At 37.1% G+C, this 19,539-nt stretch overlaps 1 protein-coding gene across 6 annotated transcripts in view; it reads right to left on the minus strand.

The window, feature by feature from the left end:
• The window catches only part of LOC127425977 (SAP domain-containing ribonucleoprotein-like), an 89,939-nt gene extending 71,282 nt beyond the window's left edge, over positions 1-18,657 (minus strand). The window contains exons 1-3 of one of the 6 annotated variants that reach the window (XM_051672374.1): positions 18,346-18,636; positions 15,686-15,785; positions 6,034-6,074 (exon numbers count right to left, since the gene is read on the minus strand). In XM_051672374.1, the coding sequence (XP_051528334.1) occupies positions 6,034-6,074; positions 15,686-15,785; positions 18,346-18,378 (174 nt within the window). In that variant the 5' untranslated portion in view covers positions 18,379-18,636. Of the gene's footprint in view, positions 1-6,033; positions 6,075-15,685; positions 15,786-18,345 lie in introns of all 6 variants that reach the window. The other 5 variants (XM_051672375.1, XM_051672373.1, XM_051672380.1 and 2 more) reach the window with 5 other exon arrangements.
• Positions 18,658-19,539: the final 882 nt, after the last annotated feature.

Below are 19,539 nucleotides of genomic sequence, written 5' to 3' on the forward strand. Positions count from 1 at the left end.
TGTTTTATTATAGATTTTGTTCTGCTGTTCACTGTCTTAGCTTATTTCATTAACAGTGTTCAGAGAATGAGAAATAAAAAATAAGTTAAACAGGCTTCTTGTGTAATTATTACTTTTATATTTGTTATCATTTAATGCATTCATAGCACATCATATTTATAAATCAAGGAGAGTCTCTTTATTCATAGCTCTGTCTTCGCTGATACCTGCTGCGACAGACGGTTTACTCCGGACTTTAGAAACAAGACCAAGGCAAGTTATGTAGTATCTTGAATGTAACATTTTCTACTTGAAAATAAATGTAATAAATGAAACTCGTTCAAACAAATAATAACGGAGTATTTAATAAATAAGAGCCTGCATACAAGATAAGCAAGCTTGCATGCTGATGCTAACTGTCCAGAGTCCTGAATGCTTTATGTAAACAAAGTACAGTACGGTAATGTTGTACGCTCAAGATTCAATTTACTGTCATTCAGCATTTACACAGGTGAACAAGCGATTAAAATAATTTACTAAAAAGGGCCAAATCGGAACAGAAGAACACTTATAAACGGGACAAAAAGCCAGGTAAACTTAAGCGTGCTATTAGACTGTACAGTAGCCTTTAGCTGGCCATCAGTCTGTATCACTCTTGTAACAACGGGAGATATATCCTTACATTTCCTAGATTTATCTTAAAAGACGTGATCAGAATACACCAAGCTGTTTGCTTTTTCTTCTTCTATTAATCCTGGCAATGTACCCTTACTTTCTTACAAAGCAATCTGATTTCCACTCTTGTGTTTCTTTTGTCTTTGGCCAGATTACAGCACTATACTGCTGGTTATAATTTAAAAATCAAAACAACCAGTTTATAAAGCATTTAAACTTAATAGTTTAAACCAAACTTTAAATGCTACACTAAACTTTACAGGATATTTAGTAATACTCTTTCTCTCACTTGTCTCCAGACAAGATGGCGACGGCGCTTGTCGTGATGTCATCAAAATACTATCTATAGTGTTTTGTCATCTTACAAAACATGGTGTCTTAATGGTGTAAGATAACACACTAGGCTTGGGACTGATGGTTTTTTCACACATCGATAACCTATCATATATATATATAAATAAATAAGAGAGAGAGAGAGAGAGAGAGAGAGAGAGAGATGTGCTCAAAAGTTTGCATACCCTGGCAGAAATTGTGAAATTTTAGCATTGATTTTGAAAATGACTGATCATGCAAAAAAAAAAAAAAAAAAGTCTTTTATTTAAGGATAGAGATCATATGAAGCCATTTATCATCACATAGTTTGGCTTCTTTTTAAATGATAATGATAACAGAAATCACCCAAATGGCTCTGATCAAAAGTTTACATATGCTTGAATGTTTGGCCTTGTTACAGACACAAGGTGACACACACAGGTTTAAATGGCAATTAAAGGTTAATTTCCCACACCTGTGACTTTTTAAATTGCAATTAGTGTCTGTGTATAAATAGTCAATGAGTTTGTTGGCTCTCACGTGGATGCACTGAGCAGGCTAGATACTGAGCCATGGGGCGCAGAAAAGAACTGTCAAAAGACCTGCATAACAAGGTAATGGAACTTTATAAAGATGGAAAAGGATATAAAAAGATATCCAAAGCCTTGAAAAAGCCAGTCAGTACTGTTCAATCACTTATTATAAGTGGAAAATTTGGGGATCTCTTGATACCAATCCAAGGTCAGGTAGACCAAGAAAGATTTCAGCCACAACTGCCAGAAGAATTGTTCGGGATACAAAGAAAAACCCACAGGTAACCTCAGGAGAAATACAGGCTGCTCTGGAAAAAGACGGTGTGGTTGTTTCAAGGAGCACAATACGACGATACTTGAACAAATATGAGCTGCATGGTCGAGTTGCCAGAAAGAAGCCTTTACTGCGCCAATGCCACAAAAACAAAACAACAACAACAAAAAAAAACACCTTGACATGCCTCACAGCTTCTGGCACACTGTAATTTGGAGTGACGAGACCAAAATAGAGCTTTATGGTCACAACCATTAGTGCTATGTTTGGAGAGGGGTCAACAAGGCCTATTGTGAAAAGAATACCATCCCCACTGTGAAGCATGGTGGTGGCTCACTGATGTTTTGGGGGTGTGTGAGCTCTAAAGGCACGGGGAATCTTGTGAAAATTGATGGCAAGATGAATGCAGCATGTTATCAGAAAATACTGGCAGACAATTTGCATTCTTCTGCACGAAAGCTGCGCATGGGACACTCTTGGACTTTCCAGCACGACAATGACCCTAAGCACAAGGCCAAGTTGACCCTCCAGTGGTTACAGTAGAAAAAGGTGAAGGTTCTGGAGTGGCCATCACAGTCTCCTGACCTTAATATCATCGAGCCACTCTGGGGAGATCTCAAACATGCGGTTCATGCAAGACGACCAAAGACTTTGCATGACCTGGAGGCATTTTGCCAAGACGAATTGGCAGCTATACCACCTGCAAGAATTTGGGGCCTCATAGACAACTATTACAAAAGACTGCACGCTGTCATTGATGCTGAAGGGGGCAATACACAGTATTAAGAACTAAGGGTATGCAGACTTTTGAACAGGGTTCATTTCATTTTTTTCTTTGTTGCCATGTTTTGTTTTATGATTGTGCCATTCTGTTATAACCTACAGTTGAACATGAATCCCATAAGAAATAAAAGAAATGTGTTTTGCCTGCTCACTCATGTTTTCTTTAAAAATGGTACATATATTACCAATTCTCCAAGGGTATGCAAACTTTTGAGCACAACTGTGTGTGTGTGTGTAATATATATATTTTATATTACACACACACACACACACACACACATACATACACACAGTATATATTATATATATATATATAGGGATTTTTTTCAGATATAAATAGGGCTGCTCGTTGCACAATATAGTATTTGTCTCTTCAGACACATTTCTCTACACAACTTTAATAAAGTGTGAATGGCAGGGTAAATTCAGACGCGTCTGGTGGACGACATGGCACATTCTAAAATTAGAAACAATTATATATTTTCTACAGAGGTATGCACAGACCGCCAATGCTCGGCGTCAACAGTCTGAAGTGTCACGGAACACAACTCGCATTGTTTTCCATTAAATTCGACCCAAATCATTATCAAAGAACATAGATTATTTACTCTAGCCATCACTGGATGATATATTGTGAACATGCATCTTTCATAAAGCCTACACAATGTATCTTCAGTTACAAGTATGTCATTTTGTGGTTTGACAGCCTGAATGAATGAAAGACCTATTCAAGGCTACATACAGAGAAATAGCATAATAAATATCGCCATTTCTAATCATTCAGTTTGTGCAGTTACACCAGTTTCACTCGTCAATTTGTTCATTCTTGAAGTACCAAAACTTTGGACTACCATCTCCTGTGCCGCTTCAGCTCATCGAGTGTCTGTGTGTTTGTATGTGTGCATCACTATATGTTATATCGCCCTTCGGTGGTCTGACAATGCTATTATGCCAGACTTTTAAACAGAGGCCAACTGAGTGTTTTGGAAAGCACGCAAATTGGACTTCTAATTTAAATGTTGGCTAATTTTTATATATTGATGCCTCAAATATATCGATAAAATAACGTGCCGATCAATAATCAATATATCGATATTTTAGGACATCCCTAGTTATCATACATCTCACATTGCTTTTAAAAGACGCGATGTCAAGTTATAACTCTAAAAAAAGATCCCTCAGTGTGTTTCATTCGGCTGCACTGTCTTGATGTTGTGCTGTTTGGAAGGCGTCCTGGACCATTTTTGCAGCCATCTGTGCCATTTTTAATTGTTAACATCTTTGATCATTTTGATGCATTTCCAGCGATGTGTGTGTCCACAAGCTGGGGAAATGAGAGATGTGAAGACCAGCGTCTCTGCTTTGGCAGGTTGAACATCACCGTGTATTGTATTATGTTTGTTTATTCAGTGTGAATTGCTTGTGAAACAGTCACAATATGATTCAAGCTTTGCAATGGAACTAATATTGAAAGATGGGGCAGTTAAAATTGGACTATTGGACAAAAAAACTACGTATGAATATTTCATGTCATGATTAGGGATGTGCGAGACTAGTCGATTAGTCAGCAAAATGGTGCTAGTTGACACTGGAATTACTAGTCGGTCAATATTTTTCTCCATTAAGCTGATTAGCATATTTACACATTTATGTTTGGCTTCATATTATTACAAAGGCTGCGCTTAAAGAACTGTCATGTTAATGTTACACATTTTATTTATATTTAATAATACAAATATTATAAAAAACAAAACAAAAAATTAAAAAAAAAGGATATCTGGAGCAGATGTATACAAAGTTTCATTTCACACCAGGCTGCACGTGCTTCTTCCCTCTCTCACTCGCAGCGTGCACAGAAAAATTTCCTCTCACAAGACCAAAGTAGTTATGGAAATCACTTTGTTGGTGGTGTGGGAAGGGGATTTCCGAAATGTTAGCTTGTAAGTCGCTACGGTTGTTTTCACATGAGTCTTTAAATCTGTGTGTGCTTGCAAGTTATTTTCCTGCCGAGCAGGCTTTTACCAAACACAGGATAAATCGCTAGGTTCCGTCTTTCACAGGACAATGTTGACATGTTAATTTTGTTAATCAAAAATGTATGCTTTTGAATAAGCAGCCTAGAAAATGACTATTTTAGGCTAGGTATGCAATTTTTTTTTGCCCTGCTGATCAAGAAGGCCATTTTCAACGATGTGCTGACTGCTTAACTAGTTAAACCCTTTTATTCTGTGTGCACGTCATGTTTAGAAAAATACATTAGGTTTATTGTACAATGCTCACAGGCCTATTATTTCTTTATTTTTTTCACATCGTAACTTAACTGTTGGTTAACATTCTTAACCGAACAGGTGACATATTAGATCATAGGCTAATGCACTTTGTGAAATACGCACAACTTTTCAGCGCATTTTTCTCTCTCGTAGATTTAGCTTACCTGTGAATTATTTTCAACAATGTCCAGACTGTTTTAATATGTTGTTACTTTTACTTGGTTATTTCCATTTAGCACAGGCTATTAGGGTTGCTCTATTGGTCCTGCACTATTCATTCAATTGTTTTCAATAATTATGCCTGTATTTTCAAACATAAATTCATTAAATGCATGATGATAATGCAAGTCAAGAACATCACAGATTTGGCTGTAAGAATTTTTTTTAATGGGTCACATAAACAATGTTTTTTGACTGTTTTCTGAGGGTTTCTTTCATTTAAGACTAGTCAACTCCAAAATTTTCATTTAAACATCAGTGAAATTAGTCGTTACGCCCATCCCTAGTCATGACTGTTTGATAGTTTATACTGTGTTTGAGTGAACAGTTTGAAACATTCAGATGAAATGTGTTGGGTCTATGTTATGTGTTAACCCTGAAATGTTCTTTTATTGTTGTGTGGAGTTGGTTAGTTTTCTTTGGATTGCATTTCAAATATGCCTGTATTGGAAGGGCTGTATGATGTTAGCCAATCACAACAGTGGGCCTTTACACTGAAGACAGCTTAAAACCAAGCATTTCAGACAGAGGGCCAGAGACAGGGTGGATAATTACAATACTAAAGCATAATACGTGTTAACATGACTCTAGTGTGATACAAATCGCTTACTAACCTTGTCTATGTAAAGTTATCCAGTATTTTAACTCCATTGTCATGTAAACCAAGTAGGCCTAAATCTTTTTTTTGTTGAGCTCCAATGTAAACTATAGCCTATTGTCTATTTTTAAAAATGGACAATCCCTTCAATGTGTACCTCCCCAACTCCCTGTTTGAGATAGAAATACGTCAACACACTGAAAATATTGAGTTTGTCAAGGCAGTTAAGAAGGACTTTAAGTGTGTCTAGTATTTCAGAGTATACACTTTCTGATGCATTTTACGCCTATAAAATATCACCCCGCACAAGTGCTACAAATATTATTTTCACTGTGTCACTTCTTTAGCTTTTTTTCCTCAAACATTCAAGGGAATATATAAGTAACTTACCTCTCCATACACTCCCAGTACATCCTCTTCATTTACTTCTTCTAAAAAGAGAATAATTGTTAAATGTATGTCATTATCTGCTAAATAAAGGTGTATTATAATTACAAATTGTGCTACAAATAATCTTTTTCGGTCACTCTGACAACAGAGTTGTAAAATTTATGTCATGATCTATTTTTATCCATCATCCTTGTTTTAATTTCCCAGATGAGTAGTTTAAAGAATGAGTAGACATTTAATATTGTCTTGATATAGCCAACAGAAACGTTAGCCTGCTTTTAAAAGTATTATGTTAAATTATTCCATTATTGATAAAAGAAACTATGAAATCTAAAAAAGACCATGTGAAGATAGTTTAAATGAAAACTGATGTGCTAGGATTACATGATTTTCTTGTTGCAGAGAATGTATGATGACTGTAGAAAGCATGCACTTCAAAAGAAAACAAAGCCAAATTCTGATATTTAAAAAACTTAGAAGAGCATTTGGCCGGGATTTCTAAGATCCCCCCCCATATGGTCAGCCTATTAAGTTGTATTTAATAATTTGCAGATTTGAGGAACGTCACTGTGCTTTTTTCTCATGGTCCTAGGCAGAGCGCACTTTCTCTCACGCGCACACACACACACATTCAGACAGTGCATGCTCTGAAATAGAGAGAAGCCATTTAAAAGATGGTTAAACTTAACTGATGTGCTGGGTTTCAATTGTTTTTTTTTATCTGTAAAAATGAAAGGCGGCATTTTAAATGATCTGTCAATGTTTATATATATAAAAAAATAAAAAATAAATAAATAAAAAAGCATTTAACCTAACATTTGTGGTCCTGCCAGGAGATACTTAATGATTTACATTAACATTTACCATGAAACCAGTCTTTAACAGCTTTAAAAAAAATTAAACGTAAAATAATGACAGACGCAGTAGAATGTGTATCAGTGTCCATTAAGTTTCAGCTCTCTGGAATATTTAGGCTGTGCTTGATGGTTCTGGCTGCTTGTTAAGGACTAATGTGCTGTGAATAAAGTTGACAGAGCTACTTTTCTTGGATGCTTTTACTGTTTCTTGGTGATCTCTTGGTGTTTAGTGGCCTATTCTATACTTGCTCTTTGTTAAGAAGCAACAGTCAAGAACATGGGGGGGAGGGGGGTGTTAAAAATTCCATCTCGATATTGATTCTTAAATCCGAAGATCAATCTTTTAAGGCCGATTTATACTTCTGTGTCAAACCTATTGTGTAGGTTCTGCGTAGTGGCCAATGCGTTGGTTTGCATTATAGTTCTGCGTTGGTGTGTCTGCGTCGTGTTTTTGAGTACACAGCCAAAATGCTATTTTAATGTTTATTTATGAAAAGGCAATGAAATGGTATTCGTTGATTGAAAAGTATTTATTGAATTATCAGGGTTCCCACTCTTAACAAGGCACAATTTTCCAGGACATTTTATGTGCCCAACAACTGCAATATTTAAGCAAAAACACACCAGTCCATTTAAAGTCACGCTTTTATTTTGGCGTTTGTGTGTTTTTGATGGTTGTTTTTCACCTCCAGATAAGCAGTTCTCTACATGGCCCAGTGTGATTATTAATCCCTATAAAACTCAGATGTAAATAAATAAATGCATAGTCTGCATTTGCTGTGCACTTCAGAGTGCTCTGCTCTGTCATCTCACACACACAAGAGTGAATGTGATGGTCATGATAAGGTGTTTTCTGTGTACAAGTGGCCAGCTTTACACATTCATTTTGAAGCACACATCACTTGCAGATTACATATTTAAATTATAAAAAGACATTTTGCAGTTTAATTGTCATACTATGACATATCATAATTTTAGCTCAATTAATTGTGCATCTAAACACAAATTTTTGTAAAAATATGTCGTATTCCATGCCATTTTTATGACTAGATTCCATGTTCGAGTCCATGTTTTCCGCATACTACATGTGGTAACCGCGGTATAAGCAGACTCCGATCATTGAATTATTGAACATGTATTCACATCTCACGGTGTGAAGGCTGAATAACTATGCTACCAACTCCGGGTGTGAATTTTTATTTATTTTTTTAAATCAGTGGTCTGGCCGTTAAATGTTTTTGTGGTTAACATAACAGCAATGTTGGAAAGAAATCGTATGTACTATATTAATTCTTTAACTATTTCATCGGAGCAGAGCAGAGATGACAGCAGAAAAGCAGATAAAGTATGTGACAGGGATTCATTTATGACAGTTAACTGTTGACGTTGTTTTACAATGCGCTGCCGTTGGCAGTGACAAAATCATACGAATGCGTATTTGACTCCCATTCCGAGTTCTAATCGTTACACTGTTTTCGTACATGTAACAAAAACCTTGTTAGCAACACAGTCAAACAGTTCTGTTATACTAAAATATTTTCCAGGACAATTATGTATTTCTCAAATTGTCCATGACTTTTCCAGGACTGGAAAACTGCACTGCAAAATTCCATGTTTTCCAGGACGCGTCGGAACCCTGATTATTAAAGCATTAAAAACAAGTTCATTAAGTATGGGTTTAGGTACATATTATTTATTATATACTGTATGTTACATGCAATGCAGAGAGATAATAAATCAGACATGCACTGTATGATTGCTTCTGACTCGCTTAATAAAAGATAAATAAAAATAATAATAATAATGTGGCATATTTTGACGCTCTGTGCCGAAGGAAAAGAAAAAAAAAAAATCTAATCAATAACTGCTTGCTTGACCAAAAAATAATGGGTGTCGTTTTAAAGCTTAAACTCTTTACTATCCATTTAGGCAAAATAACCAACTCTTAGCAGGTGCTTTTTAATCTGCTAACAAACTAGACGTGTTCCGTTTTCATAATTTATGAAATATGAATTTTTAAATGTACACCATACTGTCAAACATACTGTCAGAACATCATACAGATCAGAAAGTTCTGGATTAGAATACAGAAAGTATTATTTCACTCACATACCTGTATATAGAGAGTAAAAGTCCCAAGAAAAGTTTATTAGATGTAAACAGATGTGACTGTCGCATTTACACTTGTTCATATAAAAAAAAAAAAATAAATAAATAAAAAGAATACAAAAACAGCAGATGCTCACAAAAAAACTAAACGTGTCAAAGCCGCTTTTCCACCATCGGGCTGAACGGTTCCGAGCATGGTACGGAACAGTTACAGTAGCATTTCCACTTGAGCACGGTTCAGCGCGGCACGATTATAAACCGTTTTCGGCCTGGAATTCTCTGCAGTTTGCTAACCATACTCAACCATGCTTGTTGAATGGCTTTAGTATGTGGTGACAAATTTGGAATTTGCCAATGCCAAAGTAACTTAGTGCTTTTAGTTGTTTCTAGTTTGCCAATTTTGCTAATATTTGGCTGAAGTTAATAACAAAAATAGTGCATGTTTAGTGTATCTTCATGATTTTATGATGGTTTAAACTAGGTTTAAACTAGATTTTTAACTTTCCTTTGGCAAGGAAGCAGATTACGAGCTCATTAAAACTCAAAATATATCAATATATTCTCATATGTTATTTTCATATAATACTTATAAAATATTTTGTTAATAAATATCCTTTTTAGCTAGTCTGGGAACTTTTATCTTTCTGCATTGGCCGTGTCTTTTCTGTTTATTAGCAAAGTAAAATCAAGGGAAAAAAGCAGTCCTAAAAACTGGAACATGTGATCATCCTCCATAGCGCACATGCTCCAATGTTTTTGCTTTCACGCCGTCGCCACAGACGGATCTGTAACGGACATTCTCATGACTTCACCACACCACAGTGGAAAAAGAAACTGTAACCCTGCCAACTGGCCCGGATCAGGACAGAACAGTATGGTTTGGTGATGAGAACTGTTCGGCCCGATGGTGGAAAAAAGGCTAATGCGATACGATCAGCAGTGGATACAGATGCATAGATAAAATTATCTGGGAGATAATGCACAGCTACCGGTCTTTTAGAGCTCCTTGGCTACCGCAGATATTTTCTTGGCATGTTGGGGGCAGTCACAGTAGACCAATCACAGCAGTTGTTATATGTCGACGTGACGCAGTTACATTTTTTGAAGAGGTGCATGTCAGGCTACGCATTAACACCTTAGCTACACATAACCTTTTTAACCGTTTGACGCAGAAGTATAAATCGGCCTTTATGCGCAACCCTGTACTACAATGAAAGGAAATCACTCGCATTTGCAACATACTGTATTTGGCAACTGGCAGAAAAATGTTTAGATTTCACTCACCAGTAATTGTGTAGTTGAGTGGTGAAGTATTCAGCAGTGAGATCCTTCTCCCATCTACTTGAGAGAGCGTTTTCGGAAAGCGCTGTTTTCACTGCCAAAACCGCAGTCTCAGTGTGGACGAAAGGCCAAAATGTGGGTTTTCAAACGGAAGTGAGCATCCCTATGCCCTACTCCCTCCGAAGGGCTGAGCCCTTGAAGTGGGAACTCTGGAGGGAGCAGGGCACTCGCATCTCATGTATGGCCGTTTGGAACACCCTTGATGAAGGGAGTAATGAAAGACGTCACTTTCACTTTATTTTCACCTGAAACGTTACCGTGACGATGCAGTGCAGCTGTAAATTGTTGTTGCATATAAATATACTTTTTGTAATATATATATTTTTTCAAATATTGAACTGTGTCTTATTTAAAATTGCTTACTGTTGCCATTTTAATAATAACAGTAATATCTGTACTACATAAATATATATAAAATACATGAATGAACATTTCCCACCGAAAGTTATTTGGTGCACGAGAGATCTTAATAATAAATAAATAATAAACCTCATGGTTTAGCCTAGCCTACAGGAAAAAAAATGGGCCCTGTTTTTGGAGTATCGCTCTGCTTATGGCTGTCTACTATCTTTTGAATGAGGACAAATGTAAACTGCGGAGGAGATGTATCTATTATAAAAGGGCTATAGCGCTTGCCCGAACGTTTGAACATGTAATATGTTCTGACAGACAACCTTGCTTTAAAATATATCCAGAGGACACGCCACCCAGGGTCACATGATCATAAACGGTAAAATTACATCCTTGAAGTGATCATCGCATGTACCCTCCGCTAACGACCTTGTGGAAGGGCCCTTCGTTAAGGGCTTGAGTTGCTCACTTTCGTTTGGAACACCGCTTCTTGTGGTGTCCCCTTCCCGCAGTGCCTTCAAGGGCGCAAAAACACCATTTGGAATTCGCCCGAAAATGTATTCGTGTGGACGTGGCCTTTGTGTTGAGATTAAAAGTTGTTCCGTGTAATGTTTGTCTAAAGGCGATATACACACAACCCATGTCATTGCATAATGTCTCTTAATACCCTGCCTGTTATTCCCTGTCAGTTGTTGATCAAAACAACAAAAAAGAAATATTTAAATCTAATCATGCATAGCACGGATGAGGTAAAGCTATTCAAGTCTCTCTCGTTAAAGGTACAGTTCACCCAAAAATGAAAACTCATCATTTACTCACCCTCATGCCATCCCAGGTGTATATGACTTTATTTCATCATCAGAACACATTTGAAGAAAAATATTTTAGCTTAGTAGGTCCTTAAAATGCAAGTGGATGGTGATCCAACCTTTGAAGCTCCAAAAAGAACAGACAGTCATTATAAACATCATCCATATGACTCCACTGATTAAAAGTGTCTTCTATGATATTTTGGACAGATTCCAGTCGGGATTTAGAGCTCATCACAGCACAGAGTCTGTGCTTTTGAAATCTTTTAATGATATTTTATTAGCCATCGACAGGTCTCTGCTACTTTATGTTAGACCTTAGCACTGCCTTCGACACTACTGACCATGCTATCCTCTTGGATCAGTTGAAGGGTGAGGCTGGCATTCAGGGGACTGCGCTAAAATGGTTTAAGTCTTATTTAGCATATAGAACATTTTCTGTTAAAATTGGAAATTCAACATCATCTTCAGCTCCTTTAAAATATGGTCTACCTCAAGGCTCTGTAATGGGCCCCATATTATTCTCATTATATGTGCGCCCTCTAGGATCTATCTGCCGACATCATGGAATTTAGTATAATTTGTATGCCGACGACACACAGCTTTACTTCCAACTAGAAACGGGAGACAGTCATTCTCTAACGTCACTCATGAATTGTTTGAAGAATGTTATGAGTTGGCTATCTAATAACTTTGGCTAAACGACAATAAATCAGAAGTTATTTTTGGCCCATCTAAATCCATCTAAAGAGGCATTAGCCCATACACTTGCACCACTAGCGATTAGTGTAAAGGACAATGTGAGCAATCTTGGTGTAATACTTGATTCAGCTCTTACTTTAAATAAGCAGATAAATTATATAGTTAAAAGCAGCTACTATCATCTTAGAGTTATTTCTAAAATAAAGCCTTTTCTTGGATTTCTCAAGGTGATCGATCCTTTTCTGTGGTTGCCCCCAAGTTATGGAATGATCTCCCTATTCAAATCCAGTCCTCCCCTTCAACTGAGATTTTAAAATCAAAGTTGAAGTTTTATTTTTTTTTAATTAGCTTTTAAGTCTGAGTAATGAATGAATATTTAAGTGAGAAGAAATTCTCAAGTGTGTTGTAAAGGTATGTCTCTGATGTCCTGTCATTTTCTTCCTTTTTACTGTTGTTCCACAAAAACTGTGAAGCACTTTGGATAACGTAAATGTTTAAAATTGCTATACAGGGGGCCTGGGTAGCTCAGTGAGTATTGATGCTGACTACCACACCTGGAGTCGCGAGTTCGAATTCAGAGCGCGCCAAGTGACTCCAGCCAGGTCTCCTAAGCAACCAAATTGGCCTGGTTGCTAGGGAGGGTAGAGTCACATGGAGTAACCTCCTCGTGGTCACAATTAGGGGTTCTCGCTCTCAGTGGGAAGCATGGTTTTCACAAGTGCTATATAAAATAGAGATGAGTTCTAAAGCCAAACGATAGGAAATGACGATTTATAGTTTAAAAAGTACTTAAAAATTGATCTTATTTGCAGCACAAGTGATCGTTTCACTTTAGAAGACATTAATTTAACCAGTTGAGTCGTATGACATTTATGCTGACTGTCTATTCTTTTTGGAGCTTCAACGGTTGGATCACCATCCACTTGCATTTTCAGGACCTACTGAGCTAAGATATTTTTCTTCAAATGTGTTCTGATGAAGAAAAAGTCATACACACCTGGGATGGCATGAGGGTGAGTATATAATGAGAGAATGTTAATTTTTGGGTGAACTAACCCTTTAACATGCGCTCATTTGCAGATGCTCGTGAAGTAACGGTTTTTGCACGCGTTCAAATCAATGTAAATACCTGTGAATAGCACATATTATGCAATTAAACAAACATGTAACAAAAATATATGCAATATAATATATCTATTGATTGAATACATGGATTTATTAATTTTTAAAAAGCTAAAATGTGACCAGAATGATAAAACAAATAAAATATTATTAATAAAATTTATATTTTCTTAATGTACCTAGTTAGAAGATCCCCTGTGTAATTAACAGTAGGGGTGTGAAAATGCATCGTTACATCAGTTATGGAATTTAAGAATGGATTATCATTACTACATTAATACCCAATGTGACCGTCTCATATTACACGAACCTTATCGAAACAGACACAGAGCATGCAAGATTGAAAGGAAAGAAAGCAAGCACACTTTGAAATAAAGAAAGTTTATGCTGCAGAGTTCACCCCGTGATCCTACATAACAAAACGGACAGATGGATGGATGGATGCTGCCGAGTTCGGCTTTGTGTCATTATTCAAAACTGTTTGCATCCATTTGACAAAAGTTCATTGTTGTTGCCTTCTTCCCAAATTACGACAAGCTATACTATGTTAGCCTAATATAATAGAACGAATAGAACATAGCTTAAAATAAATGTGATAGTTTGGCAGCATTGGCTGAGAACAATTCAGTCATTCTCTTTATAGTTTTTAGTGAATGCTACAGGGAATAAGGAGCGATTTCAGACTGTTCAGAAAGGAACCAGTTGATTAGTCACCTGTGATTGGTCAATGACACGTGAAAATTGCGAAAATATAAGCATTTTTATATTTTGCAGTGTGTGCCGCAAACAGTCCTGCATGAAAATCCGACTGGATTCTTGTAAAAGAGCTTGATAAACGGAGGCGCCTCCTTTTAGCCACCTTGCACCTCTCTCCCTATCCCAAAATGAATAAGGAATTTGGTTACCACATACCACAACCACATTTACACTAGGGGTGGTTAAAAATATACATTTTCCGATGCATCACGATCTTCATTTGAACATTCTCCATACTGATTCATAAATCCCAAGATTGATCTTTTACACTATGCGCAACCCTCCACTACAATGAGAGGACATTTCTCACATTTGCAACCAAATTTCGCAAAATATGCGACAAAAAATTTATATTTGGCAACTGGTTTATAAATGTTTAGATTTCACTTACCAGTGAATGAATTGTGTAAAATAGTGGTGGAGTACTCAGCAGCGAGATCCTTTCACTGTGTGTTGAGAGTAAAGGCCCAGGTATACTTCGTTTTGGCGCGTTCCAGATCGCCTCGCGCCCGGTCGAATGCGTCGCCTTTGAGCATACTTTACTGACCACGAACGAATAGGAACGCGTTCGAAATGTAGGTGGCGAGCGGTCAAGCCACGTGGCTGTGTTGATGATGTAATTTGCGTCACATATACTGTGCGCAGAGGGATCCGTAACGTGCACACCTGAAGTATACTTTGGCCTTAAAAGTTGTTCCGTTTAATGTGTGTCCAAAGACGAGATACACGCAAACCTTTTGTCACTGAATAATGTCTCTTTTAATACCCTTTCTGTTCTTTACAGTCAGCTGTTGATCATAAACAAAAAAGAAACATTTAATTCTAATCAGGCATAGCACAGATGAGATAAAGCCATTCGAGTCTCTCTCGTTAACATGCGCATAAAGACGCTGTTTACATAAACGCAGTATTCCCTTATAGAGACAGTGCCGGTTTTTAGCACATTTTCAACAAATCAATGTAAATACCTGTAAATAGTACAAATTATGCAATTAAACAAAAATTAAACAATATAATTTAATATAATATTATATTTATTGATTAAATACATTGATTTGTTCATTTTTAAAAAGCTAAAATGTGACAAATTATGAAAAACTTATAAAGTTAGTAAAAATTAATATTTTCATATTGTAACTAGTTAGAAGGTCCTCTGTATAATTCACAGAATTAGCTGGGAGAGAATTTATTTCATATGTAAGAAAAAGGGACATTATAACTGAAATCTACCCATATTAATCGATATCGAATCAGAATCGGGAAATCTTTATCGATTCTCAGCCCCACTTTACACTGTACTAATAGACAGTTTTTTAATTGATGATACTGCTTGATTTAAACATGTATCTTATCTGCCTGCACATGACATTTCATCCTTAATTATTGGTGCAATATCTTAACGTTATATGATATGCAAATCTATCATGCTTATTTAACAGTTTACCATCTGTTTGTGTGTGCGCATCAAGTCATTGTTGCATCAGACATTGTTATTCTTTATTACTATCGGATATCTATTGTGATTAAAATATTAAAAGAAAGCCTGATACCTCCAACCCACAGCAATACAGGTAGAAACATTAAATTTAAAAGACAGACACATACCATGCTCTTCCAGGTAAGCCTGCAGCCGGGCGATCAGGTCAGCTTTATTTCCTTTAGCATCAAGCCCTCGAGCAGCACATTCCTGCTTCAGCTCAGCCAACTGATGAGAACACATAATATGCATTAATGAGTTTAGAAACTGATCTCACTGTCTCTGTATAATGACAATACAGAGCCTGACTGTATAATGACAATACAGAGCCTGACTTAACATTTATCACAAATTTGTCAGTCTACGAAGTTAACAGAACATACATGTCTGTGACATTCCGCCTTTCTAACTAAAAACAGTTCTCCATTACTTCGTCTTAAGAAATTTCAGCATTAAACAACAAACTAAAACAAATAAGCATATGCAGATTGAGTAAACTCAACTATCATAATACATGAAAAAATAATAAATATAGCTGCAAGCAAAGGTGATGGGCCCCAAGCACCATGGGTCCATTTCCACCTGGTGGCTTTCGGAAAACAATGCCAGGTGGACACATACATTTGGCATTTGACAGTATTCTAAACAATTTAAGCAATTCATGTAAACACAAGAGGGCTATTTCAAAGTCTGTTAAAAGTGCCATACTTCCTGCTGCCAGTTGGCGCCGCTATGACTGTGACCCACTATAGCCGCATAAATGTGATCAGCCCCCATTACCAAACATACAGCTGAATTTTCATCAAAATCACACAACGCACACAGAAGATAAGGCACTTCCTGTTTTCCATTTTTCACCATAAATTCATTGCTTCGCCATGACGACACTGTTCAAAATATCAAAAATCTGTTTGCGATTTAGCATCTACAATGTCTTGGCATGATGTTGCATAAATTTGGTGCCAGTCATATGAATCCGCTAGGAGAAGTATTTAAAAGTACAGAGCCTGCGATTTTCAGAAAATTCAAAATGGCCGACATCCTGTTGGGCACAGCTAATGACCGAGTATGAAAGTTCAGCTTTATGAGAACTATACATGTACCAATTTTGATGACTGTAGGTGAAAATGATATGCCATTTTCAAGGGGGCACTACAGAACCCCCCGCAAACATGAGTTTTCACGCATGTTAATTACCCCAAAAGTACCAAAAACCTTGAAAATAATAATAATCCTTAGAAGAACATATGGGCCTCCGCATAATCCTAATAATCTAGTTAAAAATAAAGCTCATGATCAGATGTAGGCCATGTCTCAAAACCTAATGAGATGGTCTTGCTAGACATCATTTTGTGGAATTAGGTGCATTCCAAAAATGCTGCTGATTACAGCTATGATGGCAAAACGTACAGCTCACTAGATTTCGAGACTATGGTGGGCTAAAATGCTGTCTTGGCAGGCATTGGGTTGCCAACTTTCTACTAGCCAAATACGGGACTTTTTCCATTGGGTCTCTGGCGTGAGACACTGCGCAACGGTTACAGATGTCCACTTAGTCCTAGAGCTTGTTTACATAGGAAAACAACTGAAAAACAGCGGGGACAACGCGTTTGGTGTGAACGGCCCCTAAATACGCTCAAAATGAAAACCGCTTTAATACAACAACCAGGAAGAACCAAGTTTCTACAAAGTCTTTTTAGCTGGTTTCTATCAATCTTTACTTTTGGGGGGGGGGGCGGGCGGACGAAAGAACAAAGCTGCATGGAGAAAGTTAATATTTTTATGCTAAGAGTTTTCTTCCCAATAATTACGCTCAAGCCTTATGTTTTTAAAGCTCAGTGAACTGGCATTCCGTTTAAAATTTGGCTCATCAGTTTATAGACAGTATAAAATATGTTAAAAAATAATATATCACAAAAAATACTTTGGCCTTTCAGGATATTTAGAATTTTTGTGTGAGAGAAAAGGCTTAACATGAAAGAGTGTATTCCTCCTTGGATTACAGTGTCGTTGTTTGTCAGCAAATATTGTTTATCACAAGGGAAATATAAGAAAATCACTACGCGTTTTAACTAAACTTGTACTGTACTTTTGTAGGCTACTAAATGTGCTGTAATTTTTCTTCATTTAGCTGAGTCTCTCTTCCACAACGAGCTCTGATATGCAATGTAATATCATGTCATGAATTATTGGTGTTTAGTTTTTTTGTTTTTTTATCACAATGGTGAGAAACAATTATCGTTCAATCGAATGCTGTATGTGTGAGAAAATTAGCCTGCTTCTGACTGAAAACATCACAGAAAACGTGCGCTGATTGTCACCGATCTTTTCTCCGGCCATTTCTGTCGAGTCTTGCGTCAGTGTAACGTTTTACAAGCGATATCTCACGCGAAATGTGTTTCAGGTCCATTTCTCTCGGTTTGTGAAACATTCTCAGCAGTTTGGGTGTGAGACGCTGAAATGCGGGACGGACAAACGGCGTTCCGTATACTTTTTATAAGGAACGTAATGTTCCTTTAAATACTTGACGATTCCGAATTATACGGGACTGTTGGCAACCCCAGGCAGGCAGCTCATGATTTTTGAGACCATAATAGTAAAGAAATTATGTCTAAGTAGGCACTCACTAGGATATGATATACAGAAGTGCTGGATGAACATTTAAAAGGCGAATCCACTAATACTGGATCATCATAATACAACTGGACAACTCAGGACAGTTCCTTAATACTAACAGATACAAACACTAAATAAAAACTAAAACACTTTATTTTACTCTGTTTCTTACCTTCAGTTTCTGCAGCTCCACGACTTCCGCCATTTTCCTTAAGAGGTTAGTATTTAAACAAAAACTGCTTCCTTCCGGTTTAAGAGTCTCAGCCGCTGTGTGCGAAATCCCCCCCTATCCACTATAAAGTGCACTATTTTGGGTGTCGGCCATTTTGTAGTACATCTCGTTCCCTACATTTGAAGGATGCTTCTCAATCGGAAGGCTGCAGCCTCGTTAGGCTGAATATCTCGGCTGCCACGTCATCAAGCACCGTCGAAGGTTGTCTCAATTGTGAGGACACTTGAAATGAAGCCTCGTTTCGCAGCCTCCATATTTTGGAGGATGCATCGGGTGTATCCTTCGTGGCCTTTAATCACGCACCATCCTTTGCACATGTCTCAAATTTTAAAAAAGGGCGGAAAACGAGTCGAGTGACCGCGGAGGCGGAAACCTTTATGACGCAGCTTGCTTTTTCTCTCTCCTCAAGGTTTTTTTTCGCATTTGCAACAGTGACAATATGTTGAAAAAAATGCCAGTAGTTTAGACAGTACAACAAATTAGAAGATACAAAGCACAAAAAAATAACTAAATACAATTTATAAAACGGCAATTTCATGAATTTGAAAAGCTTTCAAAGTTTTTACTAAAAAGTCTAGGGTTCCATTTTTCGTATTTGAAAGGGTTTAAATATGAATTCTAATATCAGTGTTGTCTAATATCAGTCAAAATGTATTATATAAAGGCCTTTTTGACTGACTTTAGCTTTGTGAATAAAACATTTGGCTAAAATTATTAAAGGATTAAGGACATATTTTTAGTTTTCTGAGGTATATGGGTTTTCTAAACAAAGTAAAATATCACATGGTTCTAAGCTTATGGTTTGCCATGAGCACTAGACAGTCTCATTCTAGTGCTGAAAGCTGAGTCGTCGTCTAGCCTACAGCATCCAAAGGACTGGTCTAGGAAGGACAGCCTTACTAGCCTATAGGCTGCAGCCTTCTGTTTGAGAAGCACCCTTGGTCACTCATTCTTACCCACAATTCACTTTTCTTGCCCATAAATCAGCGCAGAGAGGACTGACATGCTGGGAGGGTCGTGTCTAGAAGGGATCCCTCTCTCAATTCTGTTATGATGATTTTGCCTGTGCTCTTTACGCTTGCATATCAGCGTATTAATGATGGAGAGCATTAAAAACTTGAATAATATCAATAA

This window comes from Myxocyprinus asiaticus, chromosome 35, assembly GCF_019703515.2.
Source record: "Myxocyprinus asiaticus isolate MX2 ecotype Aquarium Trade chromosome 35, UBuf_Myxa_2, whole genome shotgun sequence".
Taxonomy (NCBI): Eukaryota; Metazoa; Chordata; class Actinopteri; order Cypriniformes; family Catostomidae; genus Myxocyprinus; species Myxocyprinus asiaticus.